This window comes from Apteryx rowi, unplaced genomic scaffold, assembly GCF_003343035.1.
Source record: "Apteryx rowi isolate R43461 unplaced genomic scaffold, aptRow1 scaffold_334, whole genome shotgun sequence".
NCBI lineage: Eukaryota > Metazoa > Chordata > Aves > Apterygiformes > Apterygidae > Apteryx > Apteryx rowi.
In genome coordinates this window covers 667,491-677,824 of record NW_020449797.1, presented here as the reverse complement: position 1 = coordinate 677,824, position 10,334 = coordinate 667,491, and the positions used below count along the sequence as shown (strand labels likewise).

The 10,334-nt window shown below is 40.4% G+C and overlaps 1 protein-coding gene across 1 annotated transcript in view; it reads right to left on the bottom strand.

The window, feature by feature from the left end:
• Positions 1-10,334, bottom strand: part of LOC112969119 (coiled-coil domain-containing protein 162-like) — a 46,382-nt gene that overhangs the window by 9,415 nt on the left and 26,633 nt on the right. The window contains 3 exon segments of the mRNA XM_026072041.1: positions 36-245; positions 2,985-3,164; positions 7,385-7,537. Coding sequence (XP_025927826.1) covers positions 36-245; positions 2,985-3,164; positions 7,385-7,537 — 543 coding nt within the window.

Sequence of the window (10,334 nt, the reverse complement as noted above, 5' to 3'; positions counted from 1 at the left end):
CTTCTTTGTCCTTCTAATGTGCAGTATGAGGTTACCTGCTGCATTTCTTTTTTGACCCTTTTTTGCTGAAGTTGGCCTATTTTAGAAGATTTTTTGGCTTCCTTGATCAGGCATTTCAGTCTCTGTTCTTTTTCTTCCATCTCTTCAAGCATCTTCTCCATGTTTTCAGCTTTCACCGCACTGAGTATTTGCCTGTTTCTGGCTTCTTGTGTCTTCCTATGTTCTACTTCCAACAGCATTTGTTTCTGCAACATGAGATTATGAATGTTTCGGACTCGGATCTCTTCCCCCAATGCCCATACACACCCTTTTACATTTACTTTTAAACCCTGGTGAGCAGTTCTCTGAAGCTGGTGGTGTCATCCCCACCTGAGCTGAATGAGAAAAGAGCCCATACCACATGGCTTGGTATTTACAAAGCTCCTATAAAAGATGATGAAACATTGGTAAAAAAAATCTGGATTCGTTTATGAAAGGCACAGACTCAGACCTAAACTCAAAATAAAATCTAGGTTGGTAAGGGGGAGCAGGAGCAGAATATTGTATTTACATCATTGCTCGCTCAAGAGAGGAGCCTCGAAACAACATTTATGTGTAGAACTTGTTCAACCACAAATAAACAGGGCAGCCGGTTCCCATTTCCTCGGGCCACTGCAATTTGCTTTCTGCAATCCGCCTCTGGTCTGCGTGTGGAATGTCTTTAAAAGAATAAACAAGGCGGGGGAAAAGTAAACACATTGTTTTCAGACGTTGCTGTTTATACCCTGAGCGCTGAGAAGGCCAGTAAGCATGGCAACATTTCAGAATCTGTATCGCATTTTTGTACCCTGTGGTAGTACAAACCCCGCATGCCAGGTCAAGTGCCCCCTCTACTGTCAAGGGTTGTGGAACGGAGTCTGCTATTTGGAAACACCATCTGCCAATCTATCACAGAGGAAGAAATTAGGAAGAAGAGAAGGATCAAGAAGCTCATGTCAGAAACTGGGGGGGGGAAAGGAGTTCTCGAAAAATGGTAGAGGCAGTGAGTCTTTTGGAAGTAATTGACAGCTTGTCAGTGAAGAAAACCAATTTATCAAAGGCAACTCCATTCCAGTAAAAAATTTGAACACAAAGTCAGAGTTAAAAGCCGTCAGAGCCCAAATATTCATCTTTGGGAACTAGCTGAGCCTTACTAAGACTGGAATTTCATAGACTAAAAAGGTCAGAATGGAGCAACTGAGTATCACATTTGATTTTTTAATATCACATGCTACAACATTAATCTCAATTACTGGAATGAGCAAGCTGGTTTGGCTAAAGTGTATCCAGTCTTGACCTGAAGATATTCACAGTCAGCCATACTGTCATTTCCATGGTTAATCATGTATTGAAAACATTGTTTCTAATTTAGCATTTTCACTTTGGCCTCAACTTCTAGGCACTGTCTCTTGTTATGCCTTTGCCTAAGAATCCTTTAGTACCTGCTATTCACCTCTCTACAAAAATATTTGTAGGCTGTAATCAAGTCACTCTTCTTTTAGGTAGGTTAAATAGATTGAGCCTTTTAAGTGTCCCTTGCTAGAAAGCATTTTCTGTAGCCCTCACACCATTTTTTGTAATTCTTTTCTGCACCCTCTCAAGTTTTTCTTCATCTTTTTAAAGTAGTACACCCTGGAACCAAAGGCAGTATTTCAGTGTGTTACATGTAAAGATACAAACCCACTCTTAATGTATCTGTACCATTCTCCCTTTTATAAACTGGAAGGCTGCAACATCTGCCCTTTCCACTACCGCATGGTCGGTCATTCGTCTGTTTTGATCCCCGTCCTTTACGGCTCCATCGATTTCCAGGGACGCAGCCCCCCAACTCCATAGAAGTATTTGACGAGCTTTCCTCTTGTTCTTCGTGTGCTTGTGCATACACTTCTTCGAAGGAGACCCACATTACCAAGCCATCTGTATGTTTCTGCACATCTGCTTTGCCCACACTGTCATTTACTAAATGTTACTCACCAAATTCACTGCCGTTCCTCCCCAAATCTGTCATGGGCAAATTTTATAATCTATAATTTTATGTTTATTTCCAAATCACTGGCAAAAATGGTGAATATCAACAGGTCTCCTATCAACCCCTGTAGAATTCCATCAGAAACATCTTCATTTCATGAAAATAATACATTTTTATATGTCAAAAACTAGCTCTTAAACCATTTTTGTTGATATTGCATAACTAAATTTAAAAACAAAAAGGTTATGTGGTGCTAACCCAAGCTTTACAAGGTCATTCCAAATGTGTATTACACCTACAGCACTACACTTATCAGCTTAACTTGTAACCTTATCAACAGAATAAAATGAGGTTGGTTTGACAAGACTTATTTTCTGTACAGCCAAGTTGACTGGCATTAATTATCTTGCAAATGAAGGGCATGCTTTTCAGTTTGACCTGGAGGAATGGGCCATGTCAGTGTGTGCAGCCATATGTTGAAGTGAAAGGGAGCTTGTTACGGCAGTGATATATCCATGAAGGTATTCAGATGGTAAAAATTATGAAACAAATTTGGTTTGGATTTAATGACAACACCCCTGAAAATTTCCTTGAAATTTAATGGTGGAGTGGAACACTCATAACCTCAAGATTTCTAACTTAAAAATTGTGTGTGTGTGGAGTAAAATATTGTCTTTTTTTCCGGTACTAAAACATCTATCCAGCACTGTTGATTGCATATATAAATATAGTGTCTGTAGCTGTGATTTTGGTACATGATTCAAACTTTATCCAAGATTCTCCCTGGCTCTTTCTACTTGCAAAGGCAAAAAGGCTCAAATGAATGCATTGTTTCAATGCCATAAAAATACATATCCAGTTTCAGTAACTGTAATATTCAACTGGTTGTGAAAGCATTTCTCTTCTAGAGTAACAGTGGGCAAAATGCTCACTGAAGCAGGTGAGACAGAGAGGAGAATGCTATGTTGATGAATGAGGACCAAGTGCATTTCAATACCTGTTTTTCTAGCTGTTTCTTGAGCTTGCCGTTGTCTGCTTGAGATTCTGCCAGCGCTTTCCTCACAGCTGCCAGCTGACCCTCAAACAAAGCCGCCTCTTGTTCTGCCATCACCTTCACATCCAGCCGCTCTTTTTTGCTTTGAAGGGCTTCCTGTAAACACGGAGAGCATAACAGAAACTACTATGAGGGCAGTGATTTTCTCTCTTTTATATAGTACTAGATTACTTGAAAAGTGATCTCTAAGGGATTTTTAGTAAATTGGGGTTGAAATGCTCTGATTTTTTTTCTAATAAAGGCCTGACAGATTTTTGGAAGGCAAAGTGGGGAACAGGATGGACAAGAGGCATTCATTAGAGAGGGAAATGTTACTTTTTTTTTTTTTCATTTTTTCTTAGGCCAGATTTACAGGCATAAGTACTCCAGCTGGAGGTGTCAATATTCCCTTTTAACTAAAATAACAATAATCTTTTCTATGGGTACAATTGCACCTGTTTAATTACACTCGCACATTTCAACAGTTCAAGTTCTTGTGTGTAAGCAAGTTCAGAGCAATGCAAAACTTGATCTCTCTTATTCATTAGAAAGATTAGTAGATACTAATCTGCTTATTCTTTCATCGCCTCTCAAGGAAAAACAAGTGTGATGTAGCTTGTTTTCATTCAGGGCAGGGTCTTATTGTTTGGTTTAAACACAAATGTAAATGTGTGTGTATATACATGTTACTGTGCCAGGCACAACAGCTCCCTCTGCACTGGGCATGGAGGACAGTGAAATACAAATTCTTAGATCAGTTCAAAGTCAGCCACAAGGCAGTTATGTCTCAGCAAGATGAGCTAATTTATCATTTTAAAAAAGCCAAATTTTCACAGTTATTTTCTCTGTTTCAGACTTTTCTTTTAATCCTATAAAGATAGCTATTATTTCTTATTTAAATCCACAAATTTGCAATAACTCAATCCATCTTTGACTGATCTGTGCTTAATATGAATTAATAAAACATTTGAATGATTTAGCATCTCCCTGATATAACTTAACTAAGTGTATGCACATCCAGTTTTATTTGTGTTTAAAATTAATAAGCCCACAAAAACCACTCTGCTTTTACTCATTTTAAATTAACAAATATGATCCATTCAGCCTTCACCTGGCTTGACATGTGTAGCTGATTAACCCATATAACAATCCATAACCTGTTTGTTCCATTCTAATCAACCTCATTTAAAGCAGCAAGGCACTTTTCTTTCCATGCATCTCACTTTAGTTTCATTTAGTCATCTTTGTGCTTCATCTTGCATTTCTGTAATTAAATTTATAAATCTCATGCTGTGTTCTGCTTTCTTTAAGCAGATACCAATTTCAAAAAACCTCAGCCTCCGCCCAAGCAAGCAGCTGATTTCATTTTCCCTTCATGGCTGTCTTTCTTTTTCATATGTTTTGGTCAGTTGTGAAACAGTTAATTTGATAAATAGTTATCGTTAGTCTTCTGAGTTAACATCTGAATTAGGAATACTATAGGCTACTCATACTTCCCAGACTCTTATTTCAGGCAGGCATCAGTGATTTGTCTCACTATCTTTACATATGAAGACCACCTTTTTACCCATAATTTAGAGGGGAAAAAAAAAGTTTAGACTCCATACCTCACAACTGCAGTTATGATGAAAGCCTATAGACTTACTGCATAATAGTGAGTCCGCCCAGTCTGACCATCAGTTTTGCAGGAAATAAGACACTAATAGCAAACAAAATGGTAGGGAAATACCACCTTCTCAGCATCTCTAAGCTTTGCAGAGAGTTGTGCCTTCTGAGCGGTTTGTTTCCAACAGTTCAGCGCCTTCAGCTTACACACCAGCTTGCCTAACCTGATATTCTCATCCCGCAAGAACTGCAGCTGTTCCTGCTAAAGAAGATGTCAGGAAGAGAAGACCCACAAAGATTACTTTCCCTGGGGAGGAACATGTGGCTTTGAAATAAATACTATTGTAAAAGCATGGAACTGTTTGTATTTCATTTTAATTTTCAAATCTTCAAGCTTCGCAGCTTGAAATGGTTCAGCCTTTGGCAACAAATTTCCATTACAATGTCTCCAGGGAAACAGGAAATGTGAACATTGCCCAGGAACTGGGTAAAAAAATTAAAGAAATCAAATCCAAGATACCAAGCAGGTAAACGCAACAGAAATGAAATATTGCTAATGGTGATAAACATTCTCATATAGCCAAATGGGGAATCTGGTTCACATCATATTCAGTAGCCTGTTTCACCCTAATTACAATGTCCTTAATAAGAACAAAATTAGTGGATTCATGACAAGTACTACAGTGGTGGGAGGAGTTTTCCCCTCTTTGTTCAAAATAGCAGGCTGGCTCCTGAAAACTGTCCTTATGGCAGAGGACAGCAGTTCCATTATGCAAAAATCACAGAAATGATGGTTACAGAGGACCTCTGGAGGTCATCTGGTCAAACCTCCTGCCCCAAGCAGGACTGTCGACAACACTCAACCAGGTGAAGCATGGCCTCATCTAGCCAGGTTCTGAACATCTCCAGAGGTGGAGTTCCCACAAGCTCCCCGTGCAACCTGTATGCAGTAGCCCTGTACATAGTTTGCCATATTTATCCACTCTTGGCTTGTCTTCAGCTTGGTGTCCACTGTAACCCCCAGGTCTGTCTCAGCAGGGCTGCCACTTAGGCAGTTGGCTCCCAGCCTGTGCCGATGCGTGGGGCTACTCCACCTCTTTTGTATTCCTGCTTCATGAATTTCACATGGCTTTTGTAATCCAGTCCTCAAGTTTCTCAAGGTGCCTCTGAACTGAAGCTCTACAATTCAGTGTCAACCCTCCTTCTTATCTGTCAAGTGCCTCATCAGTTTTACCTGCAACTGGGCTTTAGCCTTCCTAATTTCACCACTATGGGCCTCAGAAATGTCTTGATACTCTGCCTTTGCCGTCCGTCCATGTTTCCACTACTTGCACACTTTCTTCTTGCATTTTAGTCCTTCAAGAAGCTCCCTGCTTAGTCAAGCAAGGTCAAGCTTCTGCTGAATTTCCTGGTTTTCTTGCATAACAGGGCAGCTGTTTTTGAAATTTCTGAAGTTTTCTTTAAAAATCACCCAGCTTTCCTGGGCACTGTTTTCCTTCTTGGCAGCTTCCCAGGGATTCTGCCTAGCAGTTCCTGAATGTCAGCTGTTCTCAAGTCCCACGTCCTAGCACTCTAGTGTAATTTTGCAGCCTTTCACCAGATCCTGAATTCAATTATCTCATAATCACAGCAGACTAAGATGACTTATGTGACCACACACACCATTAGATTTCCAGATGAATGAAAACCCCATGAAGGCCAAGGTGTGAAATCAGGACACTTGTCTTGGCTATCTGTAGAAAGCCCCATCCAATTAATCCCCTTGACCAGTCAGTCTGTAAGAGATCCCCACCACAGTCATGTCATCACCAATGTTCCTCTCTCCCCTGGCCTTGACCCATAGTCTTTCAGTAGTATATCTCCAGATGCACACAGAGTGCAGTTCCTGCTCCTTCTCTTCCCTGCCTACCCTTCTTAAACAGCCTGTAGCCACCCATGGCCATGCTCCAGCTGCGTGCACCAGCCCACCAAGTTTCCATGACTGCTCACATCGCCATGCAGGGACTCCTCACTCTCCTTGTTTGTTGCCTCTGCACACTGTCCTTCCTGAGCGGGAATGTGCAAGTCTCCCTGCAGCCTTCTCACACATAGACCTCTTCCATTTTTCTTCCTTCCTCATTTACTCCTGGGCCTCCCTATCACCCACTGAACCTAGTTGAAAGCACTAGGTTATCACTACAGTTATATCCCCCTTCACAAGCTTCTCTGCTTGAAAGATCTGCAGGCATATTTGCTTTAGACAGAGGTATTTAGCCGTTACGCATTTGATCTCATCTGTATTCACTCATTGACTATGCTACCATAATTTTAGTACAAATTGAACTTTCCTGAGCAGGGATATCTTTGACTATAAAAGGGATTGATTTGAAAGCTGTAGTCTGGAAATGACTTTCTAGGTTTTAGTTTAAAACTCCCAGAACATCAGTTCTGGGGGCATTTTTTCAAAATATGAAGTTGAATATATTGTTGATTCTAAGTATTTCCAATTTGAAAAATGGACCCTGTACTCATTTATGTGACCAGTTTGCATGATAAGGAAATAAAACTCCCATCAGTGGACTTCTCTGGGTCACTGAAACATCAAATTCTCTTCCCCATACCCCATAAAGGGGCAACAACAACATGGTTTGATTGAGTGTGAGCTCACATTTACAGTTCTTCAGATTCAAATTCAATATCTTTGATATTCACCTGTGCAGAAAGCAGGCCAGGATATCAGCCTTGTGCTAACTTACTAACAGAGATACATATTTCCTTACTTTAGACAAATGTTCTTTCAAGTTGTCATTATTTTTAGTGGAACCAAACTTTTTCTTCAGATCAATTATATTGTCAACTCCTTCTCTTCTCACTTCACTGATGATTTCAAACACCCGTTGGTCAATGCTAAGGCAATAATCATCCAACCTTCCCTGCAATTACAAACAGAACCCATAAGAGATGACAAATGCACATATGGGAAAGCGACATTCAGAAGATTTATAAGTCTCTCAGCTACAACCACATGATATTGCTTGATACTTCTTTCCCTAGAATCAAAGTATCAGGAAGACAGATAAATATTCTTTTTGCATCTAAACACCACAAGAAGTGGAATTTCAATTGTACCATTTGTAGACAACCTGTTGGCAATCTTGGGATGTATGTATTTAATGGAAGTAGCAGCATCATGGTGAAAGAACGGGCTTTCTAGTGAGAAGCAGGCTCACCCTAAGTACTGCTCAAGTCACTCTTGCCCTGACCACAGACCTTGGCCTTCTAGACCCTAGGGATCTGATCCAGGCAGTTGCTCTGTATTGCATATGGTAACAATCAGGTCAGTTTTTATCCTCTAGATTGGGACATCCTTGTTTTTGTAAGTAATGGCATATGTTGCCCCAAAGAAATTAGTGGACTACTTGAAAACAAAGGCAATACTATTACCCAGTGGAGCTGAAGTCTCTAAAAAAAATAATGTAGGATACTACAAACTGAAGCATTATAATCAAAAAGTTCCCACCACTGTAACTAAACAGAGCACCCATCACTCTTTCTGTGTGCTTCTAAAGTACACAGCAGGAGATAAATGATTCACCCGTTCATCCACCTGGCACACTGCAGTAATTTTTTCCTTTGTGTGTTACATGTGTTGGCTGAGTTATACAGCAGCACAAAAAAGACTTATCAGTACCCCCTCTTATTTTGTACCTACTTTTAGATGGATACAAGTTACAAATAGGCTCCGCACTAATGATTCATATTCATCCCATATTTCTTTTCTTATCTTCTCTTTGAGACCAAGATTTTCTTCTTCTAAGTTGGCGAGCTGGGCTCAGAGAGCAGTGATTTCCATAATCATTCCATGACTCAGCCCAGCAATCTATCACAGCAGAGAAAGTGAATGAGCAAAGCTACAGATGAACAGATGCCATAGCCTAGGAGCAAACAATCCAGAGCTCTGAATATGTTATGTGATACTGAATTAAGTGTAAAAGCTTGAATAACTTCCTAACTGAGCAGCTAGATGAAAATAATCCTCTTATGCCACAGAATAATCTATTATGTACATCTCTGTTGGTTTTAGAAACATTTCTTCTTTTTTCCTGGAAACAGTATGAAGGATTGTGGCAGTTCTAGATCAATATTTGAAGAAGCCAAATGCATGGGTTTCATTCAAAACCCTAAAATGTCTATTTCTGGTTATCAGGAAAGAAAGATCTCCTCACTAATGGGTATGAGAGCTGACAGAAGGAAATGTGTGCAGAGGACAGAGGTGCAGAAGGATTAGGGAGTCCGACTTTAGGAGAGGATCCTGTGCATGTGCTATGTGGGTGAGCCTTGCCTCCTGCAGCGTATCCTCCCTTGCCTCCTGGAGGGAGCATCAGAAGAACTGTGACTAGGTTGTGTTCAGTAAGCTGTGATTTCCATTTATTGGAGCAAATATGCTGTCTGTTGATAAGCCTGTACATCTAGACCATTTAATAAATGATAAAAACAATTATGTGTTCCATTTGTTGGTACCTGTCAACACAGCACTAGCATACTCCCAGAAAGATCATTCAGGTTAGTACAAATAGGAAGGTACATGATAGAACTTAAATAGATTTAAATGATAGAGTTTAAATTTCATATAGCTAGGTCACTGCTAAGTATAAATGTTTGGTTATTTTCATACCACTGAACAGCATTTGCAAAGATGAGCACAATGGGCGAAAGCAAAAAATCATTCTGAACTAATTACATTATTAACATAACAAATAGGCACAAATGCACATTACAGGCACAGCCAACAGCACAGCCTGCTTTATAGGTTACCTGACACCTCCACACGTCAGATCTAAGTCACAAATGCTTATAACTTCACTGGGGTTTTGTTTGTTGAGTTGAGATTTTTCATATCAATTTTTGTCTTAGAGCAAACATTCCCGAGAGACTTCCGAAAATGAAGCTTGGGGAAAATACATATATTTTAGCCCTGTTGAAAAAATATGGTGATCTTTATTTAGAGCAGCAGTAGTATTCTTCTGTTTTGGATGTCTTTTTTGTGAAATCAGCAAAAAGTTGGCAAAATGCTAAGACTTGGGAGGAGTGGGGGGTACACAGTTCACATATGCTCCCTAGAGATTTTTTAGGTTTTAAATTATCTGCCGGTCTGCTATGACCAGCGTGCCTGAGCCTCTCTCACGGCTTCTAGCACCTTCACAAGCAACTGAGCTCGGTCTCTTCAGACTTGCAATAGCCTCTGCTAATTGCTTTGGACTAGAGAGAAAGAAGTGCAACTGGGAGGTGGAAGCCTCTTCTGGGATCGAAGCAGAGCCCAGAGACAGTAGGCAGCTGTCCAGGTGGCCAGTCAAAAGGGACAAACTATCTTGTACTTGAGGGAAATGGCAGATGAGACAAGGATTTGGTGGCAACTGGCTAGCAAAGGGGAAGGGAGGAAAGACGTCACTGCCCACAGACTCCTGGAAAGCCCCACTGACTTATGTTTCTCATTTCCTCTCTCATGCCAGCCTCCCCAAACATGCAGGTAGGACAGTGACATCAGGAAAGAAGACAGGTTGCTGACAAAACACTGTACAGAAGAGGAGATGGGAGCAAAAATCTGAAAAGAGCATGAGAAAGTGGGGTGATAAGAAGCCCAGGGAAGAAAAACCCAAATACTGGAGCCAGCAATTAGGACAGATTAGAAAAGGAACCCAGGAATGAAATCCAAAATACTAGTATTCCAAC